An 18,601-nucleotide genomic window follows, 5' to 3' on the forward strand; every position below is an offset into this window, starting at 1 on the left:
AATTAATCCCAACTAGAAAGGTTACGGGTTGGCGTGTATGCATAGATTATAGGAAATTAAACGAGGCCACCCATAAAGACCACTTTCCCTTACCGTTTATTGATCAAATGTTGGAACGATTAGTAGGGCACGAATTTTTCTGTACTTTAGATGGACTATCCGGCTATATGCAAATTCCTGTGGACCCTTTGGATCAAGAGAAAACCACATTCACTTGCCCCTATGGGACTTTCGCATATAGGCGGATGCCTTTCGGATTGTGTAATGCCCCTGCCACATTCCAACGTTGTATGATGGCTATGTTTTCTGACATGGTCGAGGAGTTCCTAGAAATTTTCATGGATGATTTTAATATTGTAGGACCTACTTTCGACCAATGTCTTGAAAACTTGGACCGAGTCTTAGAACGTTGTGAAGACAAGAACTTGGCACTTAATTGGGAAAAGTGCCAGTTCATGGTCCAAAATTGTATAGTGTTAGGACACAAGGTGTCGGGAAAAGGGATCGAGGTCGATCCGGCAAAAATTGGGGTAATTGAGAAACTGCCACCTCCTACCAATGTAAAATTGGTTAGGAGCTTTTTAGGACATGCGGGGTTTTATAGACGTTTCATAAAAGACTTTTCAAAAATCACTAAACCCCTCACTCAATTATTACTAAAAGATGCTGATTTTAATTTTAATGAAGAATGTATGTCTGCATTCAAATTACTGAAAAAGAAATTAATCGAAGCACATATTATGGTAAGCCCGGATTGGTCCCTTCCCTTTGAGTTAATGTGCGATGCCAGTGATCTGGCCGTAGGAGCCTGTCTTGGGCAGAGGGTGGATAAACTTTTTCGCCCAATCTTCTATGCTAGCAAAACCTTGAACGATGCACAGCAAAATTATTCAATAACTGAAAAGGAATTGCTAGCCGTAGTCTTTGTCTTTGACAAATTTAGGTCCTATTTGGTACTATCTAAGGTAATTGTTTTTACTGACCATGCAGCCTTGAGATATCCGATGAGCAAGCAGGATGCAAAACCTAGGCTGATCCGTTGGATCTTACTACTCCAAGAGTTTGACATCGAGATCAGAGACAAAAAAGGAGTGGAAAACGTAATAGCAGACCACCTATCCCGGTTAGAGTCAGATCAACAAACCTTAGAGCACGAGGTAATCAAGGAGGTATTTTCGGATGAAACATTGTTTCGGTACGATCTCTCCCCTGGTTTGCAGACATCGCGAACTATAAAGTCGGTAACATTCTTCCCCCTGATTTAGATGCAAGCAAAAAACGTAAGTTTATGTTTGAAAACAAGCAATATTTTTGGGAAGAGCCATATTTATTTCGATTCTGCACTGATGGCATAATTAGGAGATGTATACCTGAAGAGGAGGTAGATTCAGTGATTAATATGTGTCATTCTAGGGAACCAGGTGGCCACTTCGGGCCAGATAGGACAGTGGCAAAAATCCTCCAAAGTGGGTTTTGGTGGCCACAAATGCATAAAGATGTTAATAGCTATATTAAATATTGTGATGCATGTCAGAGAGTGGGGAATATCTCTAGGAGAAATGAGATGCTTCAACAAGGTATACTCGTGTGTGAGCTATTTGATGTTTGGGGCATAGATTTCATGGGACCCTTCCCCATGTCACACAACAACCAATACATTCTTGTGGCGGTTGATTATGTTTCCAAATGGGTAGAAGCAGAAGCTCTACCCACAAATGATGCTCGAGTAGTGATGAGATTTCTGAGAAAGAATATTTTCACCAGATTCGGGACCCCCCGGACCATCATCAGTGATGGGGGATCCCATTTTTGCAATAGGCAATTTGACATGTTGCTCCAAAAGTATGGCGTAGCTCATAGGGTCGCAACACCCTACCACCCTCAGACGAGTGGCCAGGTAGAAGTGTCAAATAGAGAGTTGAAACGTATTCTTGAAAAAACAGTAGGGAATGCTAGAAAAGACTGGAGCCTTAAGCTGGATGATGCTCTTTGGGCATATCAGACAGCTTTCAAGACTCCAATAGGAATGTCCCCCTATCGTTTAGTTTTCGGAAAATCTTGTCACTTACCGGTTGAATTAGAGCATAAGGCTTATTGGGCGCTAAAATATTTGAATTTTGACCCAAAACTTTCAGGTGAACTACGGCTAACTCAGCTGCACAAACTGGATGAACTCCGGTACAACTCTTACGAAAATGCCAAGCTATACAAAGAACGAACCAAAAGGGTGCATGATAGGAAAGTACAAAAGAAAACCTTTGAAATAGGTGACCAAGTACTACTATACAACTCCCGACTGAGATTCTTCCCGGGCAAACTCAAAAGTAGATGGCACGGACCATTCTCGGTCATCAACGCACACCCCTGCGGAATGGTTGAAATCAAAGGGAGGGATGGAGCCACCCAAAAGGTAAATGGGCACCGCCTAAAGCTTTATCTTGGTAAGAACGATTCGGACGTACAAGTTCTGCGCCTACATGTTAGGGATTATAGCCAGTTAATCAACTGTAGTGCAGCGGAATTACGGTTTAAAATTTATTTCTAATCCCTTTAGTTTGATCTTTGTCCGTTAACCATTGATTGAATAAAACCTTTTGGATCCGTTTAGGGATAAAAACTTACCCGGACTGTCTCTTCTAGAGACGGCTGAAGAATCCACAAAGTAGTAAGATCTCCGTAGTCAAGTGCACGAACAGCTATCGAGCTAAAACCGGTGCTAGCCGAAGAACGGAGGAAGAACTGGAGAGAAAAGGAACTTTTACAAAAATCCCACTTTCTCAATTTTGGTGGTTTTGCCGAAAATCCAAAGTGATTTTCTATGGTGGCCGAATGTGTGTGTTGGTTAATTAGGTTTAGAGTGTTTTAATTTATATATATAGTGTATTCCTAAACCTAATTGGTTTAGGGTTAATTGGTTAATTACAAAACTAATCCAATCCTAATCTAATTACATAAATAAATACCAATAATATTTATTCTATGCAATTAATTATGATTAGATTGAATTTAATTACCCCAATCAAATGAATAACACTAATTAATAAATTGACGTATTAATCTAATTAATTATTCACCGAATGCAATTTCATTAATTTACAAATTAACTAATTACATCCCGCAAACTAATTAATCAATTAAATACTCAACACTAAAGACCATTAACCAATTACCTTGATACAAAGTATCAATTAATCAATTAATTAACCACCAATTAATTACCTTGACATTTTACTGTCAATCAATTAATTAATTCTATCTCTCCAATGTACCGTTCTATAAGTTCTAGCTCAGATGTTCGATGTGCACGATCCTATGGGACTGTCCTTAGCTAGCAGTAGGCTTATGGATCACAGACAGTAAGTGGGTTCTAGCAAACCATTACTGCCCCTAACTAAGACAGAGTTTCAGCAGTCTAAAGATGCAGAGACCCTGTAGTTATCTCTTAACTTCTTTTACCATTTGATATCGATATTATAAACTAGAGGCATGGCGGCTGTCATCCTCTCTGATGTTTATGATATTTCTTGATCTTAAGTAGATTGATGAAACAGATAAGTAAACTACTTATCAGGGTGTGGCCACACACTTATCAATCTCACTTATCAAGTGGCCTGTGATATCATCTCACTATTACATGAGTGGTAATTCCATCACTTCAATATCAATACCAACATGTTCACCTGTTCACCCAATCATACCCGTATTTGGCTTCCTGTTACAGACCTGTTAGGCGTATGTCAAAGTGAACCGGATCCCATATTGATATTATAATGAAATCTGGTCTGAAGATAGTTAGAGACCTACTTAAGAAAACTAATGACACAACCACCATGTAGTTTTCTCGGGCGGATCGATCCAGTCACATGTATACAACATGTACCCATATTCACAACTGACTTATCAAGTGCTATGGCTAGTATCAATTACTACCATACAGTCGTCGAATATACAAGTCTATGGTCCTAATCATTCCCATGATAGAATAGACTTGGGATATGGTTTTACGATTATCAATCAATGGATTCTCTATTCATATTATAGCACAAGATATAAATGAACTAGATTAATGCCTTTATTAATGTGACACAAATACATTTTATAAGAACCAATGCCTATGAACTAGGGCACACCAACAGTCTCCCACTTTAACTAGTTCAAAGCGGGTATTGCCCTAAACACTATAGATCTAGTACTACCAATTGCCTCGGTAAACTGACCAGCGGCATTGTTCTCAGTGTCAACCCTCTACAATGTAATGTCACCGGGTAAGGTGTTACTATCTAAGTATGCGTTTGGATCTCTTGTTTGACATGGGATCCAGTGTTTGTGCTATGGCCTCATTATTGTCACAGAAAACATCAACTGATCTTAGGAGAGTTTGACCTACTCCTAAATCAGTTATGAACTTCTTAATCCAAACTTTTCATCTGCATCATCGCATGCAATGATGTACTTATCTTCCGTCATAGAATCGGCAATGGTTGGCTAATTTAAGGATCTCCAACTAATGGCATCACCATTCAGGAGAAATCTATACCCAGTATGTGGCTGGTTATCATCCTTAAAACCTCGGTCAGTGTAACCTGATATTGCCATTCCTCCTACCCATCAAATACTAAGAAAAACATCCTTGGTACAGTTGAGGTACTTCAGGATTGCCTTGACTATCTTCCAGTGTTCCTTATCGGGATCTGACTGGCACCGACTAGTCATGTTTGGTGCAACACACAACATCTGGCCTTGTACATAACATAGAGTACATGATGGATTCTTGTATATGTACGATGCCTGACTCAAGCCTAGAAGTCGGTTGGATCTAACCTTGTAGATCTTGATCGGCTTCTCCTAAGTCTTTCATTGTGAAGCATTTACTCAACCACTGCTTGATCTGGCAGTGTTAATATATTGCCTCCAATGAACAGTATGTCATCGACATACAATATTAGGAAAGTGGATATGCTCCCACTGAATTTCATATACACATAGGGTTCATCAGAATTCTGTACGAATCTACTTGAAACACCACCTGTATAACCGATTTAGCCTCCTCATTATTTAGAGGATCTATATCGGTTCCTAAAGCATCCTCAGCATAAGCTGCAGGAGTTTGTGAGTCTTAAATCTCAACGAGATCAATATCACTCCCACTGTCTACTTTGGAAAGGAATTCCTTTTCCAAAAGGATTGCAAACCTAGCCACAAATGTTTTATTCTCAGCTGGGTTGTAGAAGTAATAACCCTTAGTTTCCTTAGGGTGACCCACAAACTGGCATTTAACAGATCTGGACTCTAGTTTGCCATTTATCAATTTCTTGACATGTGCATCAAAGCCCCAAATCTTCATGAAGGAAACGTTGGGCTTTCGGCCTGTCCATAATTCATATGGTGTTCCTTCAACTGCCTTGCTCGGTGTATTGTTAATTATATGAGTAGCAGTTTCCAAAGCAAATCCCCAAAAGGAGATAGGGAGAGAAGCTTGACTCATCATTGAGCGGACCATGTCGAGCAGGGTCCTATTCCTCCTTTCTGACACTCCATTCCATTAGGGCGTACCAGAAGGAGTGAGTTGGAATACAATCCCACACTCTCTCAAGAATGAGACAAACTCTTGGCTCAAGTATTCGCCCCCTCTATCAGACCGGAGCGCTTTTACTTTCTTGCCAAGTTGATTTTCTACTTCATTTTTAAAATCTTTGAATCTCAGAAGAGTTTCAGATTTATGTTTCATCAGATACACATACCCATACCGGCTATAGTCATCTGTGAAGGTAACAAAGTACAGAAAACCAGATCTAGCACTTGTGCTCATTGGATCGCATACATCTGAGTGTATCAGCTCCAACAGCTCTATGGCCCTTAAACCAGTCTTAGTGAAAGGCGCCTTTATCATCTTCCCTCTTAAACAAGATTCACACGTGTCATAAGATTGCATGTCGAATGACCCTAGCGCTCCACTAGAGTAAAGCCTAGTTATGCGTTTCTCATTTATGTGGCCAAGACGTAAGTGCCAGATATATGTAGGATTTAGTTCATTAGTCTTAATCCTTTTAGCGTTTATGTTATAGATTGATTCACTATGTTTTAGATCAAGGATATTCAAACCATTTTCTAGAAATGCGGTTCCATAAACAATATTGCCACGATGTATAGAAATCATACCACGTCCAATATTAAAATTAAAACCATAAATATCCAACATAGAAACTGAAATAATATTCCTGCGCATTGCAGGTACAAGATAACAATTTCTAATTTCTAAAACTAATCCACTAGGTATCTCTAAGAATAATCTTCGATCTTTAAGGCCTCTACATGAGCACCATTGTCGACTCGAAGATCCACTTCACCAGATCCCAGCAATCTCCTATTTCTTTATCCATACACATTTGAACAAATGTGAGTGCCACATCTAGTGTTTACAACCCAAGATGTAGAAATAGCCAGATTAAATTCAACAACATAAATACCTGAACCAGAAGCTTCATCCTTCTGTTTCTCCCTTAGCTTTGGACACACATTTTTCCAGTGTCCCTTCTCATTACACTCATGGTAGATATCATCTGTTGAGGCCAACCTCCCTTTAGAAGCTGCGGCCTTCCTAGCCTTGGGCTTGGCCTTTTGGGCCTTCGCTTTGGACTCGGACTTGGCCTTTCCCATAGGCACATTCCCTTTGTTAACCAGCAACACTTCTGGAGTCCTCTTGCAGGATTGCTCAGCAAGTTTCAACATGCCATGCAATTCTACTACAGACTTATCAACGCCCTGCATGTGGTAGTGCATGATAAACTGATTGTAGGATGCCGGAAGTGATCCAAGAATGATGTCGACTGCTAATTGTGCAGGCACTGGTGAGCCAAGCCTTGACAATGTGTCAATAAAACCCTTCAACTTTAGCACGTGTGTGCTAACAGAAGTCCCGGCTTGCATCGCAGTGCTGCACAATGCCTTTGTTGTCAAGTATATTTCCTGACGAGCTTGATCTTGGAACATCCTTTTGAGTTGATCCATAATCTCAAAGGCGTGCTGCTCCATGAACTGTTTCTGAAGATCAGGAACCATGGTACCTAGCATAATGCACGCCACATCTCTGTCATCCTTAACATGTCGGTCGTACCCCGCTATTTGGTCAGCGGTTACACCCCGACCTGCAGGACGAGCTGCTGGTAAGGCATCAGTCAGCACATATTCCTTCGACTCGTGTCTAAGAACTATTTGCAAGTTCCTGGACCAGTCAAGGAAATTAGTCCCTGAAAGCTTTTCCTTTTCCAGGAGTGGTCTGAGTGAGTTGTTGCTTGTTGCAGCCATTTAATTTTATTTTCGTGTAATTTTGATGTGGAGTTTAATCTACGTGGAAAAATTACATTAGCGTTAGAATAAAGGGCTTAAGCCAAAGATCGAATTAACAATCCATTTTAATTCGTTATTGGTGATATATATTTGGCTGTCTTGACCAAGATCCACAATCCATCAATAATCGACCGAGCTAGGGCTCCGCCGTCGACCATTGACGATTTGGTAGGATAGACTATCCAATCCTACACAAGGACTCTTGGTTTGATGGGCTTTATGACACTTAGCATATCTGTGCTTAGGGCCCGCTCTGAGCTAATGCTACCCACGTTGAGTCCAACCACCATACACGTGTTAGCCATACCGAAGTATCCTAACCTTCGACGGCCCACTAATTACTACAGCATACCTGCTAGGGCACGTCATACACTGTAGCACTACTTGGGAGGAAGAGGTGTGAATCTGGAAAGCACTTTTAAGCGACTCAATATTTCATTATCCGGATTAATTAAGTGATACGGCTTTAACATATAATTATCGCGGGTGATGATCTGGTGATCGTTGCTACTTATATTTCATGTTATACTAAGCAATTGTATAATCAAAATAAACATAGAGACTCTATGGGCCTTATAATACATCCTAGTGAAACTAGATATACTATCTAATCTTCACGGGCTTGCTACAAGTCTCCTTGGGCTCCCACCATGGGCTTGGACCATCTGGGCTTCTTCACGACCAATTACAATTTTATGAATAGAACCTATTCTAAAATTACATTAATGAAAGAATGGCACGCAAGCCATATTTCTCAAAATAAATTAAATTACAAACCGACTTTAATTTAGGGCCCACAGAACTCTATAACACATTGCTGCACGGTAAGACATATAAATATAATGCATGATCATGGCATTCCAAAATCATCTAATAATGTTAAGCCGAGTTACTTAGGGTGAAATCGCCAATTTTACCATATGTGACTAAGACCCATAAAGGCCCAAACGGTTAACATCCATTTGTATGCAAAATTACAATTTCGCTCCCACTGAATTTTAGGATCGTCACATATCTAAAATTTAGCCCTCCCAATTTAAACCGGTGTCACGGTCTATTAGGCCAATTTCACAAATTAACTATATTCAATTTTATACAAATTATCAATTCGATCAAAAATTAAATATGCATGCCAATCAAAAATATTTTAATACCAATTAGTTTTTATTAAAACATGTTTCATAAATTAAACGGTATTAGGGCCCTGATTTTATTAAAATTACCCGTGAAAAATTTTAAAGATTAAAATCAGTCCCGTTAAATCCAAAATTAGACTAATTCTGAATTTGACGGACCCGAGACAGCCCCGCGGCTGCTGTCCACGAACAGCAGCCCCGCGGCTGCTGTTGGGCGGATAGCAGTTGCTGCTGTCCGCCCAACAGCAGCCGCGGGGCTGCTGTTCGCGGACAGCAGTCCCGCGACTGCTATTCCGTGTCCGAAACTATTTTTTTTCTTTTTTTAACAAAAGAAACGCTGCTGTATTTTTTTTTTAATTTTAAATTATTCTAAAAACAATTTCATAACCAAACACACCAAAAAATACAGACAGAAATAAAATTGAAAACTTCCTAGAACAATTTCTACACAAGGAATTAATAGGAAATTTCAAAAACTTGATTTGGAAAAATAATAAAACCAAATCATATTAATTTTTCAATCAATCAAAACGGACTAAACCATAGCTCTGATACCACTGTTAGGGATTATAGCCAGTTAATCAACTGTAGCGCAGCGGAATTACGGTTTAAAATTTATTTCTAATCCCTTTAGTTTGATCTTTGTCCGTTAACCATTGATTGAATAAAACCTTTTGGATCCGTTTAGGGATAAAAACTTACCCGGACTGTCTCTTCTAGAGACGGCTGAAGAATCCACAAAGTAGTAAGATCTCCGTAGTCAAGTGCACGAACAGCTATCGAGCTAAAACCGGTGCTAGCCGAAGAACGGAGGAAGAACTGGAGAGAAAAGGAACTTTTACAAAAATCCCACTTTCTCAATTTTGGTGGTTTTGCCGAAAATCCAAAGTGATTTTCTATGGTGGCCGAATGTGTGTGTTGGTTAATTAGGTTTAGAGTGTTTTAATTTATATATATATAGTGTATTCCTAAACCTAATTGGTTTAGGGTTAATTGGTTAATTATAAAACTAATCCAATCCTAATCTAATTACATAAATAAATACCAATAATATTTATTCTATGCAATTAATTATGATTAGATTGAATTTAATTACCCCAATCAAATGAATAACACTAATTAATAAATTGACGTATTAATCTAATTAATTATTCACCGAATGCAATTTCATTAATTTACAAATTAACTAATTACATCCCGCAAACTAATTAATCAATTAAATACTCAACACTAAAGACCATTAACCAATTACCTTGATACAAAGTATCAATTAATCAATTAATTAACCACCAATTAATTATCTTGACATTTTACTGTCAATCAATTAATTAATTCTATCTCTCTAATGTACCGTTCTATAAGTTCTAGCTCAGATGTTCGATGTGCACGATCCTATGGGACTGTCATTAGCTAGCAGTAGGCTTATGGATCACAGACAGTAAGTGGGTTCTAGCAAACCATTACTGCCCCTAACTAAGACAGAGTTTCAGCAGTCTAAAGATGCAGAGACCCTGTAGTTATCTCTTAACTTCTTTTACCATTTGATATCGATATTATAAACTAGAGGCACGGCGGCTGTCATCCTCTCTGATGTTTATGATATTTCTTGATCTTAAGTAGATTGATGAAACAGATAAGTAAACTACTTATCAGGGTGTGGCCACACACTTATCAATCTCACTTATCAAGTGGCCTGTGATATCATCTCACTATTACATGAGTGGTAATTCCATCACTTCAATATCAATACCAACATGTTCACCTATTCACCCAATCATACCCGTATTTGGCATCCTGTTACAGACCTGTTAGGCGTATGTCAAAGTGAACCGGATCCCATATTGATATTATAATGAAATCTGGTCTGAAGATAGTTAGAGACCTACTTAAGAAAACTAATGACACAACCACCATATAGTTTTCTCGGGCAGATCGATCCAGTCACATGTATACAACATGTACCCATATTCACAACTGACTTATCAAGTGCTATGGCTAGTATCAATTACTACCATACAGTCGTCGAATATACAAGTCTGTGGTCCTAATCATTCCCATGATAGAATAGACTTGGGATATGGTTTTACGATTATCAATCAATGGATTCTCTATTCATATTATAGCACAAGATATAAATGAACTAGATTAATGCCTTTATTAATGTGACACAAATACATTTTATAAGAACCAATGCCTATGAACTAGGGCACACCAACACTACAGACAAGCACAGAATGGGCGACCGATTAGTAAGTTGCCTTCTCCACCCTAACTCTTTACACTCGTACTTCATGATTTGTGATGCAATGTTGGAACTTATTGCATGTTTTAGTGTGAGGAGGAGGGGTAGACAAACTTACAAAATTTTAAATTTTTGTTGCGTCGTGTCTAGTTTAGTTTAGCGTTTTTAGGTTTTGTTTATGTTTTTGCATGTTTAGGACCTAAAACCGTGAACCTCCTTCGAATCTAAACTTCGTTATTTGTCTTTGAGGGCTGAGAACCGAATCTAAAATTGCATGACAACTAGTTTAGGCGTAGGACACAACTCTTGTATCTGTAAAAGCATGAGCTACAGTTTGCATTTAGACCCTACTTTTGAAGAAATGCTAAAATCATTACTTAGGTAGATAACTTAAGAATTGAAGGCATGTGATATTAAACTTGAGTTTGGGGAAAACTAATAAACACAAAATTGAAACCCAAAGAATTGTGAGCTGAATTTGAGCCTAAGAGCGAACATCAAAAAGCTCTTTTTCTTGACATTTTTGTGTGAATGCTTTGACTTGTGGAAGATTACAGATTTTGCACCTAATACTGTGTTGAACCTACATGCAATGATTTGAGATGATAAACGATGAATCAACCTCATTAGAATTAATCCTTTTCTTTACCTTATTTTTTTTTCTTTTTCATCAACTCTAGGAAGCCTCTTTGAGCCGACATTTTTGTAGTTTGTAGATTTTTCTTTCGTTCTAACCCGTTTTTGCAAACCACAACTTGGTTCACTATTTAACCTTTGTTTTTGCAAAGCTCGAAATTGAGCATTTGCTTTCCTCTAGCGCTTTACCTTTGTTTATGGCATTTCAGTAGCAAGCCAAAAGGCTAAGAAGTGAATGAGCATCACTACCCCAAAAAGAAAAAGAGAAAAACAGAAACAGAAAAAGAAAAGAAAAGAGACGAACAAAAGGGGAAAAACTTCATTCCCCAGTTCCTAAAAATAAAAAACGTCTCAAGAAAACATCCCAAAAGAAAAAAAAAATATAAATATAAGGGATGAATAAAAAGCTCAGTCACTTCGTATTTGCTAAAGCCATTTTAACTTTGTTTTTGTAGCGCTAGAACTTTTAACCCTTGTTGTACCTTTAACCCTCTAACCACATTACAACCCCAATTAGAGGTTGTTTTTGATATCATCGGAGTCATATAGCATAGTAGAGGAACTCAGATGAACGTGCAAAATCAACGTAATCCTAAGCAAGAACATAAGCCGAGAGTAAACACTTTAGCCACCAAAATTGTGTGAATGAGTGAACTACCTATGGTGAGGTGTTTTACCTAGAGATCCCCTTAAACTCGTTTAATTGAACATGTGTCCATTTGCTTAAAACTATGACCCATGATAATTGAAATGCAGCTTTTGGATATCGTGTCTCTACTTTGTATTTCCGAATGAATGTAATTACAGATGCTCGAAATTGTGTCAAGCACCTAGTCAAACTGGGAAGTTTTCTAGCTTGCTTGTGATGGCGGGTTTAGTTTTTTAGTTTACTTGGGGACAAGTAAAGTTTTAAGTGCGAGTAGGTTTGATAGGGGTCAAAAACCCCTATCTTTGGGTACGGTTTTAGGACGGTTTTTAGAGTTATTCGGTTAATAAGCGAGCAATTCTCGCATTTAAATGCTTTTGTGTGAGTTAGTTAGGAATTGAAAACATCCTATTTACTTTTCGCCGTTTAGGCTCGTTTTGTAATCAATTTAGGCAAATACGGCCGAAATAGCATGCGTATTAGAATTCCGTTATCTTTTGAAGCTAATTGGTCCGTCAAAATTCACACCAAACGAAGCGTTTGCTTAAAATAAGCGATTGACGGATCAATTTGGCTTTTTGGACTAATGTTTTCCGGAGTTTTTATGCGTATGCAGGTGTGAAGTCGGACGAAAAAGGTCGCGGAACTCATCGAGCTTGGATCGAGCACGCTTCGGGCGAAAACGCTCGGCGAGCAGGGCCCCACGGGCCATTTCTGCTCGCCGAGCAGGCTGCCAGTTGCCTGCTCGCCGAGCAGGCCACCAGGCGCCTGCTCGGCGAGCAGGGGGCTGCTCGGCGCGAGCAGCCCTGCGGGAATTGGTCAAAAAGACCAATTCCGCCCCCACGAAGCCACGCTCGACCCCACGTCTTCCTACACCAACTAGGACACGAAAATAGGTCAAAACGAGGCCCGAGACGCGTCTATAAATAGGATTTTTCAATTGTAATTAGATATCTTTCGTTTTTGTAAATTATTTTAGCTTTCCCCTTGTAATTCCTCTCCATCTTCTCCATCTTCCTCAACCTCCATTGAAGCTCCTTCAAAGCTTTCTCCCGAGGAATTACCAAGGTCCGTCCTTAAGATTAAGTCGCCGGCTGCAGAGTAAACAGGTTCCCTGAAAGGGATTTTTGTATCTCCTTTTATCTTTCCATGTTTGTACTCTTTGATACCGTTGCCGAACTTGACTTATTGTATCTTGTGACAATTATCTTCGCCTTTAATAATAATTTAGCTCTTGTTTTGTTCTATGATTATTTGTCTAATCTCTGTCTTACGCTTTATTCAATTGGTTTAACTCATTCAAAAGCCCCAAAATCTAGTAGGCACATATTGCGAGCTGAATCTGACCTAGTCAGAGCCTAGGAGATTGACGACCTCTTAGTTGATTAAGCGCTAATTTACTGAGCCTTAGACCTAGTTTCGGCCTTAGGGAATCACGCGCTAGGAACCTCAGGAGGGTAAGTAGGGTTAATCGCCTTGAATACAAGTGACTCAGATTAGGTTTTTATTCAATAGACTTGATAATCTATCTTTATTATTATCGTTCATACCATGTTCCTTCGAACAGTTTCATTAATGAAAGATCAATTAGGGGTAGAGTAACTTAGTTAGGCGTAGAATAACTTAGATAATTTAGTTAGGATTAGATAACTTAGCTAGGATTAGTATAATTCAACCTAGGAGTAGATTAATTAAACAAACCAAACTCAAAACCCCCTAAGCCTAGATAACATCCGAGACCAAGTAGCTTGATACTTGCAGAAATAAATCATGTGGACGATAACCTGGACTTAAACCAGAAATTTATTACTTGATAACGATGGGGTACATTTATCCCTTAGTGAGGATTCTCCGGAATCCGCATCACTTGTCTATACTTGTTTAAATATTATTATATACCTGTTCAAATGTTGAATAAATTAGGTTATACATTCTTAATCTCTATATATATGCCATACGAACGTGGCGTGTTGTCGTGTAAAAATTTATATTACTTGTTTCACCAAAAACGAACTCATGTAAGACTATATAACATTGTACGATGATACTGTATGATAAACTTGTATATTCGGTAGTTATACTTTCCTTCTTTAAGGAAAACATTTTTATTTATTTTTATTTATCTTTTCTTTTCAGCATATGCATACTCGATCGGCGGAAATACCGTGTGTCCCTCTTAACGTTGAACTTGAACGTACTCTTCGCAGGAGCAAGCAAAACAGGACTATCAAGCCAGACGAAATCATTGAGCCTATCAAGATGGCTGAGACCAACAATAATAGGAACAATCAGAACACTGAACCAGGACCTGACACCCGCTCGATGAGCGAGATCTTAGAGCCTCACCGACACCAGCACCTGGCTGGGATTGTCGCCCCAAATATTTTAGCTAACTCTTATGAGATCAAGTCACGCATAATTCACTTGATTCAGCAGACGGGATTGTTCGGAGGGGAAGTGCATGAGAGCCCAAATGATCATCTGGATCGCTTCTTGATGTGTGCAGACACTGCAAGGACGAACGGGGTTCCCCAAGATGATGTCAGATTGAAGCTATTCCCATTCTCACTAACTGGGCAAGCTTTGGAATGGCTGAGAACATTAGAACCCGGGTCAATCACCACATGGGCAGGTTTGGAGAAGGAGTTCTTATCCTACTACTTTCCTCCCTCGAAGACAGTGATGCTGAGGGGTGAAATTACTTCATTCCACCAAACTGAGCACGGAGCACTCCATGCAGCTTGGACCCGATTCAGAAAAATGTTGCGCATGTGCCCTCATCATGACATACCTAAACATCAATTGGTGAGCGTCTTCTATTATGGTTTGACGCCCACTAACCGAGCTACTGTGGACCCCGCCGTGGGCGGAGATTTGTTCAGGAAGACCGCAACAGAAGCGTATAACATGATCAATGAGCTGGCAAGGAAGAGTGTGCAGTGGCAAGAGGAGAAACTCGCTAGCCCCTCAAGGCAGTGGGTGTTTACTGTGGAAGATCAGGAACCAAACCCGGTTGTTGCGGATCTGAGTAGGAAGATGGATGTCATGTTGGCTAAGTTTTGCCAACCTCCCACATGTGTGCATTGTGGCAGCGACCACCATGGAAAGGATTGTCAAGCAGGTAGCCCTTTTGCTGGAGATGGGGTGGAGATGGTTAATTATGTTGGGGGACAACCGAGGTACAACCAGAACTATAACAACTACAACCCCAACAACAACAACTACAACTCCTACAACAACAACAACAACTACATGAGGCCTCAGCACCCGAACCTATCCTACGGGAATTCAAATCAAAATGTGCTTAGACCTCCCAACGGTTTTGTTCAAGAGCACAGAGAGCAGGGGCTTGCCATGCCCCTGATAGCGCGTAAACGGCTAGGTAGAGCTCTACGATGATATATATTATGATGAGTGTGTTACGACTATGGATGCGATCTTCCTAAATGCTCTATCTCTACTAGACGCCACTACTTAGGGGCAAGTGTACCCCGTCGTATCAAGTAATAATCCGGTTAAGACCGGGTATCGAATCCACGGGATTTATAACTACAAGTATTAAACGACTCGGTTTTATATATTATCTAAGCGGTGAATACTTTGAGTTGATTCGGGGAACAACTACAAACTACTCCTAACTACGGGTGAGACAAATTTATATAACAAAAACTCTACGAAATGATACGGATGGCGATGAGTTATAAATATGACAAACAATGACTCCCAATACATATACGGTTAATGATTTACTCTTGCAATGACGACTACGTGTAGTGTGATCGACCCGTGAAGTACTTAGACTACGTGGTTCCTAGTCAAGGCGTGTCTAATGCTCGGGATCAGAAATTAGGGCCCGTAAGTTCCGTGGTTTGTCAATTCCTACGGTTTCCGGAGCGTCACTTCCGGTAAGGCAACACCTATATGAATCCCTAAAGATAGCCCGAATGGCATCGGAAATCGCGTTCCCCTACACAATAATCAATTACGAGTATCAAAACAAGTAACAAACATCAACACATATATAGAAAAAGAGATTATGAATCATAAATTATAAATATGGAGAATGTCAATATGAAATACAACCATGCCTAGTACATAGGAAGAGTACAAGCTAATTAGCAAGTGAAAAGGGAAGAATCCACCCTCGGAACTAGCTAACCGGACTCAAGGCCGTCTCTTAGGACTTGGAGGTGGAGCTTTCGAGCTTGGTGAATGGAGATGGAACGGAACTTTGACGGAATGCCGGAATCAACGAACAAGCTCTCAAGATGATAGAGTTTTGCTATGTAAACTAAAATCTAAAACTAAGAAACAAGAACTTAATCTATATCAAGAATTGTATATCAAAAGGTGTCCTAAATGAGTGCTAGTCACTCCTATTTATACACATCAAGCTAGGGGTAGAATTGTAATTTCATAAGATACAAGCATGGAGGAACATGATTTTCTACAGATTTCCCATGATACGCCTCGCGTATGGTGGAGTACGCCCCGCGTATTTGCCCATTCCGTCAGAAATCTTCTGCATGTGGACCAAATCCAGATCTTGTTGTCTCAACCACGCCCCGCGTAGACTGGGGTATGCCTCGCGTGGTTGAGCTTCTGAGATTTTATTGCTTGAATTAGGTCTTTTACGTCTCGCGTGGCCTGGGGGACGCCTCGCGTATATGAGTTCTTGGAATTTTATCTTGAAGAACTTCCCATACACGCCCCGCGTATTGTCAGTTGACTTAGAAGATCCTGCAGTCTGACATTCATGATTGAGACATTATTGCTGATCATTGCTCATACGCCCCGCGTGGAAGGTGGGACGCCCCGCGTGGCAATGGGTGAGTTCCATGTGGTGCCTGCGGATAGAGCAATTATTTCTGACAGTGTGTTCCACGCCCCGTGTGGAGGGTGATACACCCCACGTATGTCGGTGGATTTTTCCTCCTTGCTCGTACCTGAAATGCAATTCTCGAGAGCCGAGTTAGCTTGACGTTTTATTTTCTAAATTTACTCAAAATAAAGACAATTAACCGAAAGTGCGGAATTTATTTTTATTTTGTTATTTTTATTAAAATCTACTTATTTTTGTAATTAAACTTATTTATTTAGTCCCAAATTAAACCGTAAATCACGCTAAAAGATAGGGACGAAACGCCCCTATCAAACCTCCTCGGACTTTAAAGTTTTACTTGTCCTCAAGTAAAAGAAATTGAAAGACAATGGATTGAGATTATTAAGAAACAAACCGTCGGTTGGTTTTACCAAGTGCATGATCCCAAAGCTAAAGTTTTACGCAAAGTTTTCGGCAAGTACCTACGCAAACAAATGAGTGACCAAAACTTGTTTGAAACCTCCATGATCAAATTTAATAGGCAATATTAACGGGGGTCGATTATCTTTTGAGAACCCGATAGTACCTCACCAAGGGATTTCACTCTTACGCTCAAATTTTGGTGGGTCGGTGTTTTTGCACTCTCATTTGCACTTACTCGAAGTCACTTTGAGTTTGCATTTTCATCCGAGTTTTTCCTCCTATGTAATGGTCTAGGCAATATTAAAAATGAACCCGGAGGAGGTTGTAACGTGGGTGGCTTTTTAGTGGTTAATTTTTGGAAACTCGAGTTCAAACACCATTTTGATGATCGCACCGTGTTTTTATTTTGGCCTTAGTAAGTTCGAAATATAACTCGAAATTTCTCGGGTGGAGCTTGAGAATGCCTTTTGCTCTTTATCTTTTTCTTTTTGTTTTGAGAGCGGCACAAAAACGATTTCGACAGCTTATGGTGCTTACTTAACAAGGCTTTGGCTTATTTCGGGTAGCTTTGGTGCGATTTGATTTTGTTGGTGTTTAGACAAGAGGAAAAAGGGTTAATTGTTAAAAGGGTATTAACAACAAAATGAGGTTAATAGGCTCGAGGGGGTTTCCTAGAGGTTAATGAAAACGAGAAAAATAATTTAAGAAAAGAATTAGCCTAAGTGGGTTCGTTTTTTCACCTATTGCCATTTATACCAAAATAAGTGTACTTAACCCGGTATTAGGTGCAAATTCTTTGAGTCGAGTGAAGTCAAAGCTCTCAAAAAATTGTGAAAGAAATAGAGTTCTCGTACGAACTCTTTTAGGCTCAAAAATATCTCACAAAATTTCGGGTTAAATTGTGTACGTTCAAGTTCTCGTCAAATTTTCAACTATCCCATTTTTATTGCCTTTTAAGATTTCATTATGGAGATGACCTGTGGGTTAGGACTCAATGCTTTTGTTTAGTACGAACCTAGGCTTTGCATAAATTCTATAACTTTAGAATTAAGACTAAAATTTCTTACTAAAACCGATATTTTGTGTTAACGTCTTTACATTTAGGAAGAAATAACGGAACTTTAATTAATTTCCGAGGGAGGTAGTGTGTCGGAAAAAATTTAAGAATCAATAAATTAGTTTAATTATTTTGTTGTTTATTTGATTTTTATTTTTGTTTTTGTTAGTGCAAAACAAACGGTGAGTGCGGGGTTGCACGGCCCTCCGCGTTATTAAAATGACGTCTATTCCAAGGACGTCGCAAAAGAAAAGAAAAACAAAAACAAAAATAAAGATGGAATTGAAAAATG

At 39.4% G+C, this 18,601-nt stretch overlaps 1 protein-coding gene across 1 annotated transcript in view; it reads right to left on the reverse strand.

Annotated features, from left to right (window-relative positions):
- Positions 1-6,279: 6,279 nt before the first annotated feature.
- Positions 6,280-18,601, reverse strand: part of LOC136217504 (uncharacterized) — a gene marked incomplete at its 5' end in the record, with an annotated part of 222,921 nt that continues 210,599 nt past the window's right edge. Inside the window, 4 exons of the mRNA XM_066004096.1 lie at positions 6,280-6,370; positions 6,575-6,762; positions 6,910-7,222; positions 14,172-14,270. Coding sequence (XP_065860168.1) covers positions 6,280-6,370; positions 6,575-6,762; positions 6,910-7,222; positions 14,172-14,270 — 691 coding nt within the window. The remainder of the gene's footprint in view (positions 6,371-6,574; positions 6,763-6,909; positions 7,223-14,171; positions 14,271-18,601) is intronic.

The sequence above is a fragment of the Euphorbia lathyris genome, chromosome 2, assembly GCF_963576675.1.
Source record: "Euphorbia lathyris chromosome 2, ddEupLath1.1, whole genome shotgun sequence".
Classification (NCBI taxonomy): Eukaryota; Viridiplantae; Streptophyta; class Magnoliopsida; order Malpighiales; family Euphorbiaceae; genus Euphorbia; species Euphorbia lathyris.